The 20,618-nt window shown below is 33.2% G+C and overlaps 2 protein-coding genes across 2 annotated transcripts; one reads left to right on the top strand and one right to left on the bottom strand.

Annotated features, from left to right (window-relative positions):
* The first annotated feature begins 4,111 nt into the window (after positions 1–4,111).
* On the top strand, positions 4,112–8,579 carry LOC132303183 (leucine-rich repeat receptor-like serine/threonine-protein kinase BAM3). The gene is made up of 2 exons (XM_059800345.1): positions 4,112–6,903; positions 7,824–8,579. The coding sequence occupies exons 1-2, from the start codon at positions 4,266–4,268 to the stop codon at positions 8,159–8,161; spliced, it is 2,976 nt and encodes a 991-aa protein (XP_059656328.1). The 5' UTR covers positions 4,112–4,265; the 3' UTR covers positions 8,162–8,579.
* A 7,471-nt stretch (positions 8,580–16,050) lies between these two features.
* LOC132303191 (plasma membrane-associated cation-binding protein 1) lies at positions 16,051–18,181 on the bottom strand. Its single transcript, XM_059800354.1, has 5 exons — positions 18,023–18,181; positions 17,674–17,805; positions 17,317–17,406; positions 17,016–17,100; positions 16,051–16,602 (listed from the first exon to the last, which is right to left on the bottom strand). Exons 2-5 carry the CDS (start codon positions 17,779–17,781, stop codon positions 16,301–16,303), a joined length of 585 nt encoding a protein of 194 aa, XP_059656337.1. The 5' UTR covers positions 17,782–17,805; positions 18,023–18,181; the 3' UTR covers positions 16,051–16,300.
* Positions 18,182–20,618: the final 2,437 nt, after the last annotated feature.

Here is a 20,618-nt window from a genome sequence, read left to right on the forward strand (position 1 = left end):
ATAAATAGTACCCCATATTTATTATTTAATGGAATCAAAGTTTCATAATTTCGAAAAACAAAAACATAGAAAAATATTGTTTACTCTCACAGAGGTACTACATTTCGGCACATAAATACTACTTTTTATCATCAGGTACCACATTTAAGTGGCACATGATGCACAAAAAGTAGGACCTCTATACCTAAAACAAAAAGTGGTACCTACGTGCACAAAAAGTAGTACTTATGTGAGAATGAACAATATTTTTTCATATCTACGTCAACATTTTGGTCAATTTTATTTTTTTGAAACTATTAAACTTTGACTCTATCAAATGATAAATATAAACCAATAGTATCATTTATATGTAAAAATTCCAAAAAAAAAAAATAGTGTCTTTCTACAAAGAATGAATGTATTCCAAGATATAAAAAGAATATTAAAGGTAAAACATGAAATTACCTAATTGGTAACATAATGAATCCAAGTTGAAGTCCTTTCAAGTTTTAAAATGAGTCCAATACGAATTTTCGAAAAATTATTTCGTATCAAAAAAAAATTTCCAATACCCGATCCAAATTGAATTTATATTTTACAAGAGTTAGATACCCGGATCAAGATATCACTATTTTCAAGAAGAGCAACCTACCAATTCATTTAGTCATGACTCATGACGCATGACATTACATATGAAACATATATGTATACACTAATTACTTGTGTCACTCTCCACAATGGTTGAATCCAACACACCCTATCTTAAACATGTCAATTGTACTGGTCTCGTGACAAAGGATTTGAGAATGGAGCAAAGTCACATCGACTCAGAGCTTAAAGCTTCCATTATGGAGACTTGATTAGGCACCACCTCTAATTGCAAATGTAATGTCTCTCAAAACACATCAACACCATTGCACATTAAATACACCTCATTGGTCGTCTCTCAATCTTGTACATGTTACTGGGACGTCAAATTAAAGCTGCTTTAAATCGGATATGGTTGTTCTACCCAAATCTGGTGATGCATATATGATATATAAATAAAGTTGTTGGCCTTTGTTTGGTTTGGAATCCATCATACATTTCGAATTAATGAAGTGGATCGAGCATAATCAAATAAATTTGTTGAGTCATGATATGGCTGATATCATTTTACTTACATCAAAACGATCACAATTGTTAGATTGTACAAATTTTAAATAATTTTTTATTTTACTTTTTGAGTATTCAAAAATTACATTGGCATTTCTTGTATAAATGTTCGGACGATTCGTTATATAATATTATTTTAATTAAAATTGGAGTTAAAGTAAAAGGGCAAATATGGTATATAATTTTTTTTTTTTTTGGGTAAGGAAATAAGTTATTTGTAATTTAATTTTGGTGATTTAAACAAGTTAATTTTTTGATTGGTAGCGGTATCAGCCTCTTATTTTTCAAAAAAAATCAGGAATTTAAGTTTCAGAAAAAGATAAATGTATTTAGGTATTAACTAAATAAATAAATAAAAATTTGCCAAGTTGTACCTATACTCGTCAGTATCACTCATGGGAGGAGAGTAAATTTTTTTTTATTTTATGTAATAATGGAGGGCTCATGTAATCATCATGATATACTCTAGACGATGCAAGTGTAATAGTGTATAATTTATTCAAGTACAATAAAAAGAAAGCGGGAGGTGGTAGCAATTTTAGGTCCAATGCGCACCAATACATTTAAATCAATAATACAATGCGTAACAACTTTAAATCGACAATGCTTCAATTATCTAAAAATATTGAATTCTTGATTTAAAACGCAATGTTACAACACAGTATAATATATTTCATGAGTGTTATATTTTAAATTTAAATGTGTCATATAGTATTGTATTCATGATGTATTGTGTTGCACTGTTAATTTAAAGTATATTAGATCCAGATGAACGTGTGTGTATATATATATATGTATGTTTGTTTGTACGTATAGAGAGAGATAGAGCATGGTTCACCGTACGTAGCGGTCAATACGCGACGTATCGTCTGTAATCACTTTTTACGCATTCGATACCATTACACATCCCCATAAACCATCCGGTTTATACTAATATTCATTCAAATCTGTTACGTCGCAATCACGAGTGTTACCGTAACCGAAATTGTGAACCATGAGATAGAGATGGGAAAGAACTACCTTCCACCAGTTACTAAGCAAGGAAATAACCCAAAAATGATGTACTTTCCCGCTTGTTCCATGAGTGGTGAATATGATTGAGCATGTGGGTAGGAGGGACAAGAGAAGGTTCCACACATGATAACGAAATGTCTTCCCATGGAACACTCTCATTATCACAATGCACAGAGCTATGGATTCAATCAACCCTACAATAGGGGACAATTAATTGAGTATTTCTTCCATTGAAACACAATTTAAAATGTTCCCTCCTTGACCTTTAAAAGTTGTACCACAAAATCCATGTTTGAAAATTATGAAATTAAAATTGGTAGTAATAAAGTTTTAGGTCAAAGTTATTCCAAGGACGGAGACACCGAAAATGAAGTACCTCTTTAATAAACGCTTAGAAATAACAACGTATCATTGAACGGGAGTGTAATATATAATAGTTTGTATTTTGTAGGACATTACAGCAAGGACAATTGTCCAAGTGAAAGGTCAATATTTATGTTTCTGATTAGTACAAAGCCAGTTCTTATACCTAATGTTGAAAAAAAAAAAAAAAAAACAAACAAACAAAACAAAACACTTCCATAGCTAGGGATGGTAATTTGTCCTGTGGGAATGGGTACCCGCCCCACCCCGCCTCATTTATAGCGGTTTTGGAAGATCGTTTAGCTTATTTAGGTAGAGATAATTTTTATTAATGAAAATTCATGCGAATTCGGGATGACAACGGGACGGGGCAGTGTACTCCTGCCCCAAACCGCCCGTTGCCATCCCTTAATGGACCTCAAAAACACACAAACTATTAAACAAGTCAAGAACACATGAAAGACCTCCAATGTTTAGCATTCCCAACTCAAAAACCTTAAATTTTTTGAAACTGATGCCTATGGCATTGGATACATCGATATATTAAAGTAAAAAAAAGTAGTGCAATGATCAAATTATCATACACACATGGGAAGAATAAAATTATCAACTGCAACAAAAGTGTACTACTATCAAATGAGAAATTTTTATCCACTTGTGATATGCATATAAATATTTCAAGATTATTTATTTAGTTAAGAGCTTGAACATAGTATTAATTGCAAAGCATTCAAAGATGTTTCAAAGAATTCTTTTGAGAGAGAGGAAAGAAAAGAATCCTTCAAACCCTCAAATTTGAGGTTTGCTTTTCCTTTGATTGAAGTGGTCTAAAGTGAGAAGGGCCGGATTCTCAAATGCTAGTACTTATTTCTTTCTAAAATAAAGATGGTCTCCTGGACCAAGGTATCTGTCTACCTAGAAAGTGAATATATATATATATATAATAAATACAACTAAAGAGTACTCTACATGCCCAAAGTTGATCTTATTCTTTCTTAAACCATTTTTAATATTAAACTCAGTAGACCTGACCTATTTGGAATTCCACTGAGTTGACTGCATCTTCAAGTTTCTTGGGTTGAATTTGATGCTTCTAATACAAAAAATAAAGTTATGTTTGGAGCACCAAATTCTTGGAATTGGAATTGTAAGAAATTTAGTTCAATTCCAATTTCAAAGCATCGTACCTAATATAAGTTTATTGAAAATTAAGGTTCGAAATAGGAATCAACTTCTCTGCATGTGAAGGTGGCATTGTGTACATCAAACCCTCCCCAGACCCGTAGTGGCGTGACTAGCTCCTTTACCCAAGACAAGTTTCCAATTAACCAAGTTGTGTTAGATTACTGAGATCAAGAACATGGGCAACAATTGAAGTCCCAAATTATGATTGCTTTGCCCTGATAAACTCAGCAATAAATGGAGGAGATTATGGGCTTTTAAGTAAGTTCAAATGAAAAAGTAACAGATTTAAGAATCTTGGTTGATCAAACGGTCTGTTGCAATGCATCTTTATGCATTTAGAGCATTGCTTTTGCTTTTCTTCATAAAGTTAAAGATGAATATACAGTAAAAGATTGCAAATAAAATGAAAGCCAAAGTTGCATAACACAACAGCATCCAAGGCCCTCTCTCTCTCTCTCTCTCTGCATATTTGGATTTCTTTAAATTGGCTCCTCCTTTTCTTCAGTGTTGATTAAAAGGATTGGGGTTCAGTAGAACCCACCTTCTCAAACTCCACAACATCACTTGCAATGGCCATCTATGGTACTACAAGGCTTGTCTTCCTCTTTTCTCTCCTTCTTGTCTTCTTGATCACTTCTTGTTATTCAACTTCTTCACATACTCTATCTCATAGAAGGCAAGCCACAGTCCTTGTTTCTCTAAAACAATCTTTTGAACCTCCCACACCTTCTCTTGATAGTTGGAAATTGTCCAACTACGCGTCCCTCTGCTCTAATTGGACCGGTATCAAATGCGACAGCAAGAACAGATCAGTAGTTTCACTTGACATATCCAATCTCAACATCTCTGGCTCTCTCTCCCCTGTGATCACTGATCTCCCAACTCTTGTCAATGTTTCTGTCGCGGGAAACAGTTTCTCGGGTACTTTTCCTCCCAATATTCACAACCTAGCAAGGCTGCAGGTCCTCAACATGTCCAGCAACCAGTTCAATGGGAGCCTGAACTGGGATTTCTCCCGATTGAAGGAGCTCGTGGTGCTGGATGCCTATGACAACACCTTCTCTGGTGCGCTTCCAATGGGTGGTATCACAGAACTCCCAAGGCTTCAGCACTTGAATTTTGGCGGGAACTACTTTGCAGGCAAAATCCCACCAAGCTATGGTGGTCTAGAGCAGCTCAAGTACCTCTCCCTTGCAGGAAATGACTTGAGTGGTCCTATTCCTGCTGAGCTTGGCAACCTTACTAATCTTGAGCAGCTGTTTTTGGGCTACTACAATCGATTTGTTGGTGGCATACCACCTGAGTTTGGTAAGCTTGTCAACTTGGTTCATCTAGACCTTTCGAGTTGTTTGTTGGAGGGTCCAATTCCACCAGAGCTAGGCAAACTGAACAAGTTGGACACACTCTTCCTGCAAACGAATCAGCTCAACGGTTCAATCCCACCCGAATTAGGCAATTTGACAAGCCTTAAAACTCTTGATCTTTCGCTTAATGGGCTCACAGGAGAGATCCCACTTGAGTTCTCTGCTCTCCAAGAGCTCACCCTCTTGAACCTATTCATCAACAAGTTCCATGGGGAGATTCCCCAATCCCTAGCCGAGCTGCCAAAGTTGGAAGTCCTGAAGCTTTGGCAGAACAACTTCACTGGATCCATTCCTACGAAGCTTGGAGAGAACGGTAAGCTGACTGAAGTTGACCTTTCCACGAATAAGCTCACCGGATTAGTCCCAGAGTCTCTCTGCCTTGGAAGGAGGCTCAAAATCCTGATTTTGCTCAACAATTTTCTGTTTGGGCCTTTGCCTGGTGATCTTGGTCAATGTCAGACTCTCTTGAGAGTGAGAATGGGGCAGAACTACTTAAGTGGAGCTATACCAATTGGCTTCCTGTTCTTGCCTCAGCTGTCCCTCTTGGAGCTGCAGAACAACTACCTCACTGGGCGAATCGCAGAACAGACAAGCAAGCTACCTTCAAAACTTAACCAGCTGAATCTTTCAAACAATCGCTTATCCGGGCATCTTCCAACCTCAATTGGGAATTTCTCAGAGTTGAAGATTCTTCTGTTAAGTGGGAATCGATTCACGGGTACCATTCCATCTGATATAGCGCGGTTGAGAAGCATCTTGAAGCTGGACATGAGTAGAAACAACTTCTCTGGCCTAATCCCTCCTGAGATTGGTAATTGTCTCACTTTGACTTATCTAGATATGAGCCAAAATCAACTCTCAGGTCCAATCCCTGTTGAACTTGCTCATATTCACATACTGAATTATCTAAACATCTCTTGGAATCACTTGAGCCAAAGCCTTCCTGTTGAAATTGGATCCATGAAGAGCCTCACATCAGCAGACTTCTCTCACAATAACTTCTCTGGTTGGATACCTCAAAATGGTCAGTATTCATTCTTCAACTCCACTTCCTTCACCGGCAATTCTCATCTCTGTGGATCGTACTACAATCCATGCAACTATTCATCAAACTCACCGTTAGGAATGAGCAACGAAAGTGGCAACAAAACTCATGTCCCCAGAAGATTCAAGCTTATTTTCGCTTTGGGGCTCTTACTTTGTTCTTTGGTTTTCGCTGGTTTGGCAATCATCAAAACTCGGAAGGTGAGGAAGAATTCCAATTCATGGAAGCTCACAGCATTCCAAAAGCTCGGCTTTGGAAGTGAAGACATCTTAGAATGCTTGAAGGATAACAATGTCATAGGAAGAGGTGGAGCTGGGATTGTTTATAGAGGGTCAATGCCGAATGGAGAACAAGTAGCAGTGAAGAAGTTGCTGGGAATAAGCAAAGGCTCTTCTCATGACAATGGCCTATCTGCAGAAATCCAGACGTTGGGTAGGATTCGACACAGGTATATTGTCCGATTGATGGCATTTTGTTCCAACAAAGAGACCAATTTGCTTGTTTACGAGTACATGCCTAATGGAAGCTTAGGTGAAGTTCTCCATGGAAAGAGAGGAGGGTATCTCAAGTGGGACACTAGGCTGAAAATTGCCATGGAAGCCGCAACAGGCCTCAGCTACTTGCACCATGATTGCTCCCCTTTGATAATCCACCGCGATGTCAAGTCCAACAACATCTTACTAAACTCTGATTTTGAGGCACATGTAGCAGATTTTGGACTTGCCAAGTTCTTGCAAGGCACCGGAACATCAGAGTGCATGTCTGCAATTGCCGGTTCATATGGTTATATCGCTCCAGGTAACACTTTCACTCCATAAATTTTTCTGTTTGAGACATTCATCATGAAAAATCATAACTAGTTCTAGTTAGGAGACATGTCACTAAGTGAAACCCCCATGTTTTCTGAGAGTTTTGAGTGCCATTACAATGGTAAAAGCTCTGCAAAGTGAGACATATACTGGGTAATTAGTGCATTTTTGTTTTATGCCCTGATGAAATAGATAGGACCACCTGAGGTGATTCAATTAAAAAGTTTGGATAATTTTATTGAATTCTTTGAAATATAGATGAAAAAAAATGAATAGTATATACCATGCACTGTTCTTTGGACCAAAGTAGGAAAGCAAACAAGTCATGTGGACTCCAAGAAAGGCAAAGGCACCACCACTAACATAAAGGAAAATTCTCCCCTCGAGCTTTTTCTTTTGCTCTTTCACACCAACAGGCAGTGACCCTTTTCTTTTCTTGGAAAACAATAAAACAATGGTCATTCAGACCAATCACAAACAACTTTTTTGACTCAAAACTGGTCAGCATGCAAGTAACCAAACCAAAAAAAAAAAAAGGCAATCAATCCAAATTCCACAGTATCCCAACTCAAGAATCTTGATTGGGATCTATGCTTTAATTTCTCGAACCCTAGAAAGAGAAACATGTGTATACACAATAGAGACATAAAGCATACCTATCTCTCCTTTTAATATACGCTACTTGTTACTTTTCCTTAGGTGAAGAGTTAATTTTCTCTTTTTTTCTATGCAAAATAACAGTAAAACACTTAATTCATCACAATTTAGAGACCTAAATGAACCTTTTGAATGGTAAAACAGGCTGTAATATATATATATATATATATATATATCTCACACACACACACACACATCCTTTTGCCTTCAATTATAACTAACAATTGGCCTTTGTATGCCTTCATGTGACAGAGTATGCATACACATTAAAGGTTGATGAGAAGAGTGATGTGTACAGCTATGGGGTGGTGCTTTTAGAGCTCATAACAGGAAGAAGACCGGTTGGGGACTTCGGAGAAGAAGGGTTGGACATTGTTCAATGGGCAAGGATGAGAACAAACTGCTGCAAAGAAGGGGTGGTGAAAATCTTGGATGAGAGACTAGAGAATGTCCCTCTAGGCGAGGCGATGCAGGTGTTCTTCGTCGCGATGCTGTGTGTTCAGGAGCACAGTGTGGAGAGGCCTACCATGAGAGAAGTTGTCCAGATGCTCGCTCAAGCTAAACAACCAAATACATTTGACATTCAATGAATTCTAGCACTCATCCAATGCAATGTTTTATATGTGTATATATATATATACACATGGTATTGAGAAGTTTAACCTAATAGGTGCTCTACCAAATCTGCAATTGGCTTGAAGTTAGGATGCTCTGCTTATGCATTAGTGTTGAATTAGTATATATACCACATGAAGAATTATTTTTACTTTTTTTTTCTTTTTTCTTTTTTCTTTTTTTTTTTTTTTTTAACTTTTTATTGGGGTAAATAGCAGAGTGCTGCTATTGAAGTTTAGATTTGAGAGTATTTTAGTCATTTGGTTGTGAAGCAAACATGAACAGTGAAAAGTGTACTGGGAATGTGAGGGATGGAGTGAGAAATTAATGTATTATTTTGTCATCATTTTGATGGTCTGAGCAAATGATATGTGAAGTTGCTTTTGTTCAGAATGTGACTGTGTGATCACTGTTTTTTGGATTTGCACAATGTGACTATTTTGGTGACAAGCTTGATAGACCTTTTCTTTCTTTCTTGTGGTGTTCAATTTTAAATTTGAAAAAACATGGTGCTAAATGCAAGACTATCCAAGTCTACATTTTAAATTTCTTCTTATTTATAAGTTGACGGAACACTTTAAATTGGACATTATTTAATAGCATAGTTTGGTAGATCACCTAACTCCCCAAGTGAGTGTGCCTATGTTCGAGCCGCCCTCCACCTCGTTTGCTAGGAGATATATATAACTTTAAATAGATGTATAATCAAGAGGCTTCATAAGTATAATCTAGTTGACACAATAATGTATTCCTTTTAAATTAGTAGAGTAATTCGTTCAAACTACTCAGTTGAAGTTAGTCGCATTTCTTTTCTCTTTATTGTATTTCTTTTCCTTTCTCCAAATACATTTTGTGATGGCCTATATAGATCATTGCAATTTTACGTAGAGTTAGAGAAGAAATTACAGGTCTCCTTAGTTTGAATTCTGAAAACAGTTCTCAAAAATTCAAAAAATAATCTTTTATAATTATCTGAAAACATACATTTTTATAACTTAGTTTTCTGGAAAACTGAATTAAGTAGAAATTTTTGTTTTTAATATTCGGAAGAACATAAAACTGTTTTCATAATTACAAACCAAATAAATCTTAAGGTATTTTTTATGATAATCTTGATTTTTCTTGAAAAGTTAAAGTAAACATGTACACATCTACAATATTGTCCTTGCTAGAGCCGGAACACTTTATTCTATATGGACTAATGTGCATTTGTTAGAATGACCCACTTTGTTATGTCGGTGGAGTGGGATGCAAATTAATTATTTATATCATCCAACGGTAGGGTTCAAAAAAACAAAAGGGTTTGAAATGGTGCTAGGAATAGGATAAAAGTCCTTCAATTCGATGAGGGAGAGAGTTTGACATAATAATTAGAGACATTACTATTCCCATGTTGACAATGAAATTCAAGAGAAAAAAAAAAAAAAAAAAAAAAAACAAATGTCTTGTCCTAAAACACTGGAGGAAAATAGATTGATAAGTGGAGACACCGTAATGATGTTTTTCTTGGATATATTAGCATGCTTTGTTCCTTAATTGGATCCTAAAAAACGGCTGTCCATGGCCCCTGACAAATATATATATATAATATTCATGGAATTAAATTGATTTCATAAGCTAAGTAAAAATAATATATTATAACTCCTCGAAATTTGAATTTTCGTACATGACTTTTTTTTCTTTTTTCTTTTTTTTTTTCCAACCTTTTATCATTGTCAATTGTTATAAAACGATGTCCGAAAGTAACATTTTCCTTTTACGAAGACGATATCGGCACTCCATTTTTTATTTTTGGCTTAAAGCAAATGAGAAACGTGTTAGTAAACTTGTTAATGCTTGATTCTCTTATTTATGAAATTGGAGATAAAAATGATATTTCATGTAAATGTAGCAGTGTGTATTTGTTCAAAACTTGAAACTACCGGACATTCATAGGCTAATGTTGGATTGTGGCCTACTTTCTGGCCCATGAAAAAAGAACAAACGGCCTAGCCCACTACAGTATGTGCTCACAAAGAACATCCAGAAACTTGTTGGTCAACAAGGGTTTGATATTGCAACTAATGGGCCATTAGTCCAATGGTATAATCACTCTTCCCTCAAAAGCTCAAAGCAGAGGTGAGAGGTTGGTTAGACTCCGAGTCACTTTTGACAATTTGTAAAATGTGTGCATGAGTACTACCCTACAATAAATAAATAAATAAATCAGTTATTGCATACTAATTTCATATTGCCCCCAATGGCATAATGACGTTAGCCGAGATTCGGAAGATAAATCCTTGAAGTCTCGCTTTCGAACTATATTCCTAACTTAAATGATGCTTGTGTCGCGGGATCGATACACATATTCTTAAAAAAAAAAAAAAAATGCTAATTTCAAATTTAGGGCAACTAAGCTAGCAACCCAAGTTTCAAATGTCACTAGATGTCACTATGAATTCACCTGCTTTTTACATTTCTTGAATGGCAGGGACATTAGATAATATCCAGGAAAGCACACGTTACATAAATATATATATATATATATACACACACACATTTTAATTGTTAATTGATGTACTCTATGTGCAAAGTCACTTGACCAACTACTTAAATTCGGAGTCTGTAAGTCTATTATTTCGATATTCAGGGGAAAAAAAAAAACGTAGCACATTTTTTAAAAATTTGCAAAACTACATGCACAATTTGGTTCTCTGACATGGTTAGTTGGATTCTTTCGAGGAAAATTATACGATTTTACCCATTATGATTTATGTTTTTTCTTTGAAATATTTTTCATGATCATCATAACTACAGGCAAAAGAAAAAAGAAAAGAAAACAACAACAACAACAACATAATAATAATAATAATAATAATAATAATAATAATAATTCATTAACCTAATACCTACCTCCAACCTTGTAATTCAACCTAAGCCGGGTTAGGTCTAGTTTGAAAAAGGCATATGTAAGAAAAAGAAATGATACTTGAACCCAAGCCAAGCCAGGTTAACTCTGAAGCCATATGGAACTCATTTTGTGCCTACAAATCAAACCAATAAGCCCAAATATGTATAATAAATCCTTTAAACTCGGCCCAGAAAAATTTTCACATTAGTTGGGTTAGAACATTCTGGTTAGGAGTAGCATGTCGCAAGTCACACAATCTTAAAGAGTGCTACTCTCATGTTCCATGTAAGCTTCCATTCTTATGTTTTGCACTCAGCTTTTGCTTTCACAATCATTGCGACTTCGTTTGTTTCGACGTAAAATATATATTTTTTGTTTTAAGTAAAATATATATATATATATATATATTCATTTTTCACTGTTTGACAAAGATCTGAGTCGAGGTTGAAGTCGAGTCAATTGAGAGAAATATGTAAAATAATTTGTCGAAATTTGATAAATAAGTTACTTTTGCTAGTTTTAATAATTCTTTTTTTTTTTTTTATAAATATTTTACAGGAAAACACAAAAAAAAATATTTTATGTGAACCTTGCAAAATTTAGATTTTACAGCTTTCGGGCCCACATATCTATCTCCCGATCACACAACCCATTAGAATTAAATACAATTCATCACCTAAGCATTTCTAATTAAATAAATGTAGGGTACATGAATTTCACATAATACCATGCATGGTGACGGAGTCAATAATTAATCCTAGTGAAAACAACCTTGTACTATTATAAGATGAAGATTTTGAACTGAAATAATTACCACAAAAACATAATCATAGAAAATATATAAAATCATATGCAAAATAAAATAAAATAAATTGGCCAGCTGGCAGCAGATTTCCTTCAATAATTTTCAAAATTTTCCAGCCAATCACCAGATGATGAATAAAGAAATCAAGACTTACATATACAGTACAAAGTAAAAATGAAAAATAAAATAAAATAAAGAAGAAGATAGAAATGGATAAACATGCAGAGAGTGATTTCATAGGAGTAAAGAAAAGACCTGTCATTTTTATTTAGCTGACGTTGGAGTTGGTCCTTTTTTGTCCTCTTAACTTGTTTGTACTGTGTGCGTATATATATATATATATATATATATATATATATATATATATATATATTAGTGTAGTGCTGATTAGGTTTGTTGGGGAATTGGCATCAACTGTACTCATCTCAGGTGGCAGGTTAAGTTGATGGATGAACAAGAATTGATACAATAATTTATCATGTTATCCGTCGAATAAAAGCCATTTTAATTAGGAATTAACTACACCTCGTACAATATTTAAAGATTGCTAGTAAAATGGAGACAACATATATATATATATAGAGCTAGTGAATAGATAAGTGTATATTTTTATAATTATCTGTAATGCATATCATAGATTTATTTTTCTTCTTTACTTGGGTGGATGTAGGCTTCTTGCTTAATGCTCAGCCACCTTAAATATAACATGTTATTTTAGGTATTGATATCGATGGCTCGTTTGACGTGACTTATATTTTTACGTAAAAAAAAAAAAAAAAAAATGAAAAGCATAAATTATTACTTGTATTTGATTCATGGACGTTTCAAGAAAATTGTGAGGAGGGCAAAATGTAATTTTTTAATAATTTTAGTTGGGGCAATGGTGTAGTTTCATAAGTATATATATCATAAATGAATTAAATAGTAGAGTATAGTACTATATTTTTAAATAAAATAAAAAATCTGTCCCTGATTTGGCTTATGCATTACTGTTTGGTAACAATATTTTCAAAGAACTTTTAATATCGAGAGGGAAGATAATTTGAAATTCTTTTATGCGAGCCTCTAATCAACATTTACTTAAGTGTTTGTTTTTTTTTTTTTTTTTTTTTTGTCCCCTCTTCCATTCTCATTTATAAACGGCATGCTCAATATTTTAAAAGTTTCATTAAACCCATGAAACAACTCCTGGTGTTTAAAAATAATAATAATAATTTTCAATTTTGAAAAAACTGGTCAAAACATTATTCAAAATAATTTTCAAGTCCAAAAAGTTAAAAACAATTTTCATATATGAGAAATATTTTTCCTTTTCAACTTTGATTTCAAAATGTGAAAAAAAATAATAAATAAATAAAAATAAAAGACGACGGGCTTTACTTGATTTCAAATATACATATATATATGTAATGTTTATGTACTTGTACAAGGGATGTCTATAGCTATCATTACTTTTGGTCCTCGTATTTGTTTGTGTTACTTGTAAAGAAATTATTGCAATAGAAGATGTCTTGTAATTTAGTACGTAGAATATTGTTGTGTCAGTGGATGTAGAGTATGAAACATTTATGAGTTGGAAAGGATGTTGACTGCTGGAGGATATATCTATCTATCTATATATATATATATATATATATATATATATATATGCAATTTGAATTGCTAAGGCAACACTTAAACTCCTTCCCCACTCAATGCTAGCTTAGCTGTGACCAGGTTTGATGGGCCACCATCAACTTAAATACTAGTAATTAATACTAATGACAATAATGATTGAGATATTGATATCCATCAAATAACAGTTGTAACAACGTTAATATAATACATTATATTCACTTTACCCCCCAAAAATGAAATAATATACATTTATCAGTTTTAATTAGTATTCAAAAACCATATATATATATATATATATATATATATATGTGGAGGTGATAAATGCATTTCACCTTCTTATAAACAAACTTTTTTTTATTATCTTAAACTACACAATGTAAATGCCTCTTATACTTGATTTTTCATGAATTGAATATGAACAATAATGTCACTTCACTTCTTTTTTTTCTTAAATTAAATGACATAAATATTCTTTGTACTTGATTGTAAGGGTGATAATATTTGACACGACACGCTAACATGACATAAGATAAGAAGATTTGGGTTTGGGTTAATCATATTTGTGTCATAATCATGTCAATATGAATTGACCTGTTAACTAAACATGTTGTATTCGTATTTGATCCTGCTAAAACGATTATGACAAGATTAATCCGATTAATTAAACGTGTAAAATAAATGTGTCGTATTCGGTTTAAAAATGACACATTTAGCTAATAAACGTATCGTATTTGTGCCAAAAATGACTTAAATGTATCTTTTCGTATCGTACGTACCAAGTCTTGACTTATTTATTAAACGAGTTACGCGTGTCGTGTCATATTACACGTATAATAATCGTGTCGTATTCGTGTTAAATATATTGACACGATTAATAATCATATTGTGTTCTTATCGACTCTAATCATATTTATGTTATAATTGTGTCGACACAAACACGATGCCACCCTACCTGATTGTCATGAATTAAATTAAGTATAATACAAAAGTGAAGTAACACATATATGTATCAAAAGTATTAGTAATTGCTTTGCTCACTTGGATTAAACTGATCTTATTATATAGTACTATTCAATTTGTTGTGTGTAGACAACACCTTTGGTTTGAATTGCTTGGTTGTCTAAGAAAAGTGGCCCCACAATTTAATACTCCGTACAAATGTTATTAGAAAGCCTGGATTGCGTATCACTCCATCCTTTAAGTTCACTAATAAGATAGTGCTTAGTTAAGCAGTGACGACTCTTGTTTGAATTAATTATATCTTTTATTTTCTTTTAGTGGTAGCATTAAAAATATATTTAAAAAATTTTAATTTTAAATTTAAAATATTTATTATATAATCTTAGTTATAAATAAATCGATTAATCAAAGGACATAGGTTTACATAGGAGCATTTCAAAATGATGATTTCAATGAAGGATGGCGAAGCTATTCAATCATTGAATGAGTTCAAGTGGACCCATGCGGAGCTATCTCATTCATTTGGTATATTTTTTTGGAAATGAAAATAGTTTTCATCCACAAATATTATTCTGATATTTGATTTTCACTTTTGAAACCAAGATCATAATTACGTGGCATTTATTGTTTGAACTTTGAAGAGAATTTAAATTACACCTTGTCTATCACTGTCAGTTTAGGTTTTCCAAAATTTGAGCATGGCAAACAAGAAAGAATAATATTTTTCTCTTTCAATTATTAATAAGACAGTAACGTCATCAATATTATAGTAATATTTTTTTACTTTTCAAAGTAAAAAATCGATAACAATAGTAGAAAATTAACTATTGAGTTGAGCACAAGATCTGATAAAGAAAGTGATTATAATCTTAAATCATACAGCGAAGAATTTAAAATGGCACAGTACTTTCATTGTCCTCTGCAGGGTTCAAATGAGAAATGCTTATTCTTCTCTCTTTTTAACTTTTTCCACTGTGTTATTAGACTTATTTTATTTGATTATGCCGTCTTATTTGATAAAATCTTTATTTAAAATGTCAAATTTAGACCAAGGTTTACAAGTAAGAAACGCAATTAATTGTTATAGTGGTGTCATTTTCTTGTTAAATAACAAAAATAATTAATGGCTAAAATATATTACTATTACATATAAATTATCAAAACAGAACTGTGGTATAAGGCGATTTTAAAAAATCTATATATATATATATATATATGGGTGTGTGTGTGTGTGTGAATATCTATATATATAGAGGGACGGAGACACCTTATACATCTGCAACTCAATTAAAGACCTAATTTTGTAATCTATGTTTGTTGGTTTGCATGGATGTGTAAATTTGTTCTTGATTTTGATGTATTATGTACTCCCTTAGCTGTACATGATGATCTTACCACATTTGTTATGGTCCAATTCGCGCGCGTGTAGAGAGAATCAAATAAGTATATATATACATATATACAATTGTTTTTGTTCATGTGAGACAAATAATAACAGATAGTATTTACCTAAAAACAAAAATAAAAATAAAAATAATGACAGCTAGCTAGATAGAGAGAAGTGAAAATTGATAACTAATGCTCAGCTCCTCTCTCAAGAATGTAAATTCACATAACCAATTAATGCACAAAAACATGAAAAAGCTTATAAAACAAAGCAAAATATAGACTGTAGCAGTTACAATCATGCAGACAAGAAGGATTGACAGGGACAGAGAATATCCAAAAAAAAAAAAATAACAAATTATGTTTTTTTTTTTCTTTTTTCTTTTTTTCTTTTTTTTTTATGTAAACTTTGACACACTGATTAAGTCCACCTCTAGCTTGTTTGTTTCATGTGGGTCATGGCTTTGGTGGCTCTGCTACTTCCGCCGCCTTGGGTGGTGGAGCCGCCTCGGCCGCTTCGGCCTTCTCGGGCTCGGCCACCACCACTACTTCTTCTTTCTTCTCTTCCTCAATCACTATATCCTTCTCTTTCCCACTTGTTTCTTCTTCAGCTGGAGTGGCGGCTGCCGGTGGCTGCTCCACCACCTCCGTCACGATGAACGTCGACACCTTCTCGAACACAAAGAAGACTGGGCCCGGAACCAGTGATGGCCCGAACTTGGAAGCTGCTTCACAGACTGGTTTTGATCCCGGAAACTCTATGGTACACAGGAATTCAACCAAATATTAAAGCAAATAAATAAAAGAGAAGCAAATATATGTATTCAACCTAGAAAACTTAATTTAAGACTCAGAAAAAATAAATAAACAAAAGAATAAAAAGCAATTTTTTTCACAAATTAATACAAAAATATTAAGGTTAAGTACTTTTATAAAATACCTTTAAGAGAGGAAAAAAAAATAGTACTTTTATAAAATAAGAGGGGAAAAAAGAGCCTAATTTTGGAAAACAATTTGTCGGTTCTTTCAAAACTTTTTCTGACTTTTAAAAACTATTTTAAGAGAAATTAATCGACCCAGACTTCAGATTTTGTATGACTTTATTTTCCCTTTTCTTTCTGAATAAAAATCCATTTAGCAGAAAACTAAAACAGACAAATCTTTTACTTACCTATTTTGACGAGCTCATCAAGAAACTTCTGAACATCAGTAGAGTGCTTTTTCAACCCTACGTCCTTGGGTTCCTTAACCAAAGTCTGTACCATTAATTGGGACAGAAAAATATATTAGTATTGGAAGTTTGTTTACATATATGTATCTGTATATATATACAGATGCACAAATATATGTAATTTTTTTTTATGTTACCAAATAATATATATATATATATATAGTTGTTGCTTTTTTATATGCATGTATAAATATATACACATATATATATTTCCATGTCCAAAAAGAAAGAGAAAACTAACCTTGATCTCAGCTGATGAAGCTTCATAGATTTCAACAACTTTTGGTTGGAGCTCAGTCTTTTTCTCTTCAAACTCCTTACTATACTCTTCCTGAATATTCATAAAACAACAAAAATCAAATATTACACTAATTTAACAACCATAAACAATTCCGGGGCATACGATGATTCTTTCACCATCTGGGGCGTTAATTTACCTACTAAAATATCCCCCGTCTCTACCCAAGATCCCAGCATCACAATTCCATTTTTGTCTAACTATAAATTATATATATATATATATATATATATATATATAATACGTTTATATACTAGTTAAGAAATAATGAAAAATCTGGAGAAAATTAATAAAAATTACCTTAGAATCATCGAATGACTTGCATGCTTCACCAGCAGCCTTCTTTGTACCGTTTTTCTCAAAAACCTTCTTGATCTTAGGCAGAACCTTTGATTTCCAATAACCCATCTCTTTTCTCAACTTATATCAACCCTAAACACAATCAAATACACACACACATACATATATATTCAAAGATCAGTATCAATAACTCAGTAGATGTGATATGATATGATATGATATATATATATATATAACAAGAAAATTAACCATTTGGGTAACAATATTTCATTGAAATAACAAGAAAAACAATATAACAACTAAATCATGCATACACAAAAATTTCAAAACAAAAAGCTGAAGAACTTACAGAAAATGTTTCTCTTTCTCTCTCTATCTCACACACACAAACACACAATCTCTCTCTTTCTCTCTCTATATATGATGCCTGTGGTATCCTAATCAAAGTCGATCTCAAAGGGCAACTGTTTGTATCCAACTGTGATACCAAATTAAGACAAAATATAAGGTCTCTGTAAGCCTTGGGCGTGTCAATAACATATACAAGTTCAAATTTCAAAAAGCCCACTTTATTGGGAGTTAATTACAAGAATACCCACTAATTCATAGATACAAAAGCCAATCTGTCTGTCCCAAATGACCTGAACTACCCTTCTCTGTCGGCTTTCGCAGCCAACACGTGAAGGCCCGCTCAGGGACAAAACCGTCCACGTGATGCAAGTGTTAGGTTTGGCATGATTGATTGATGGAAATGATTCGTGGGCGGGAGGGGCGTGGGTTGGTAAATAGGTGGGAATCTGAGGGATGGAATGGGAAATTTGGTGGGGGAGTGACAGCTGGCAATAATCACATCCATAGGTGGCAAATATCGAATTTGGGGTCCTCACAAACCTAATGCTGATCTGTACATAGCATTTCCTTTTTATAACCTGTCACGTGGCTTCGCTGGTACTACAATCACGCCGTCAAGGACTCATGATTTTAATTTGCCCTCACTTAGTAGAATAATTTACGAGATTGCCATCCGATGATGTGGACAACGGTCGATAGCTGGATTCCCTTTACTATGCTATGATATTGAATAGTCTATGGCATTCATTCAAGGAATCAATAGTCAATACTTGTATGTGTGTGTGTATTAATGTATTTATGTATATATATGTATGTATGTGTGTATATGAGAGATGAATAGCTTGCATGCACATGGGTTTGATTAAATTTTTGTGTTTTTGGAGAAACATATACAAAAGAGTGGGAGACAAGAAACATGGATTAGTAAAATGGTGGGGCTTAGGTTTGAAGGATTAAGAATATTTTGATTTGGTGTTGGATACTACTATAGTGGTGGACAACACCACATTATTTGCTCATATATTGCAAGACTTGCATGTTTGATTGTCACATAAATTATATAGATCCTATGTTTATTTGAAATTAGAAATAAAATTTAAAGGGTTGATTCGATTTTTATGGATTTTGAGGATTGAAAATTAAAAAATTGTACAAAAAAATATTTGAGTTTTATGACTATCTAAAACTAAATTAAAAGAATAATATTTGTTTTAAAAAAATTGTGATTATTGAAAACAGTTTTTTGGATTCCCTTAAGCCACTGTAACTTTGTATTTAATTTTAATAAAAGTAATTAAAAGCGGTAGTGTTATGAAACGATTCATTTTCTTTGTCCATCGTGAATTGTAAGTCATCTGAGTGGTAGTAGTTATCTCTAGCTCCTTGGATGGTAATAGTAATCTCTAGTTTGTCCGTATGTTTTAAATTTTCGTGTCGATTGGACACATAAGGTCCTGTTTGGTTTGTAACAGTGTTTGGAATTTTATAACTCTTAGAACACTTTTTTGTTTTAAGAAATTTGAAAACAAAAGGTTGTACAGAAACTCTGTCTGATTCAGTTTTCTAAAAACTGTTTTCGTAGTTTTATCATGCCTTTTTGTAAAATCAGGAAGATCATTAATTTCTCATTGCAAATCAAAAGACACTAAGGTTCCATATACATGTTTCGACCTAAAATATTTTTTTTTTAGGTAAAATATATATATCTTTATACTTTTTTGGTATTTGACAAAGGTTAGGTTGAGACTGATATCGAGTCCATTGAGCGAAATGTCTGAAATAACTTGCCAAATATTGATGGGTAAGTTATTTTCGTTACGTTTTAATTTTTTTTTTTCTTCGTAAGTATTTTACAACAACCAAACATCACAAAATAAAAATATATTTTCTAAAAAATATTTTAGATCGAAACAAATGGAGCTAAAGAATGTTTTGACATTCATAGCTGCTTCTTTTTTTCTTCCCTATATATGTGTATATTTAATTTGGTGTTGAGGACTTGAGTTTGTAATAATTTTAAGCAAATAATGAAAAATATTAGGTATGAATTAATGTCTTGTGTCCCTTTCAGCACCTAAATTCATTAAGAGATAGAAGTATAAGAATGTGAATTAATGTCTTATTGAGGTCAATATATTTGCAAAAATAGAATATTGCACTGTTCATTATTTCTTTGCTTCCATCAGTTGGCAACATCTTCTAGACCACTGCATAAATTGTCAAATTCCTTGTGGCATAATCCTCAACTCTTCAAAGACTTGAACATCATAAGAAAACCAGGGCGAAAAAATTAGGTTGTCTTCATGTAAATTCTAATTGCAACACATTGGTTATATGACTAGTAAAAGTAATAAAATTTCTTCTTCTTTTTTTTTTTCCTAACAAATTAGGTGATGAGAGATTCAAATACGTACGAGCTCACCTATTCAAAAAGTAGTTGTGCGCTTTAACAATTAAGTCACTAAATAATGCCCGTAATACCAATAAAATTATTTGACCCAAACTTGCTAAAAAAGGGTTTGGGAAGAGGGATATATAGTGTGTGTGTGTGTGTATAATTATATATATTGCTTTCCACAAGAGATGGCATGGAC

Source organism: Cornus florida, unplaced genomic scaffold, assembly GCF_030987335.1.
Source record: "Cornus florida cultivar Cherokee Brave unplaced genomic scaffold, ASM3098733v1 CherokeeBrave_3.0.0_Hap2_Chr01, whole genome shotgun sequence".
Taxonomy (NCBI): Eukaryota; Viridiplantae; Streptophyta; class Magnoliopsida; order Cornales; family Cornaceae; genus Cornus; species Cornus florida.

What these genes read in the sequence shown, in the direction of transcription:
- LOC132303183 (XM_059800345.1), top strand. Translation starts at nt 4,266, where the DNA reads ATGGCCATCTATGGTACTACAAGGCTTGTCTTCCTCTTTTCTCTCCTT. An exon ending in ATATGGTTATATCGCTCCAG is followed by an intron (nt 6,904 to 7,823) that starts GTAACACTTTCA and finishes TTCATGTGACAG; the next exon opens with AGTATGCATACACATTAAAG.
- LOC132303191 (XM_059800354.1), bottom strand. Translation starts at nt 17,781, where the DNA reads ATGGGTTATTGGAAATCAAAGGTTCTGCCTAAGATCAAGAAGGTTTTT. An exon ending in CTTCATCAGCTGAGATCAAG is followed by an intron (nt 17,101 to 17,316) that starts GTTAGTTTTCTC and finishes TTAATGGTACAG; the next exon opens with ACTTTGGTTAAGGAACCCAA. An exon ending in TGATGAGCTCGTCAAAATAG is followed by an intron (nt 16,603 to 17,015) that starts GTAAGTAAAAGA and finishes TGTGTACCATAG; the next exon opens with AGTTTCCGGGATCAAAACCA.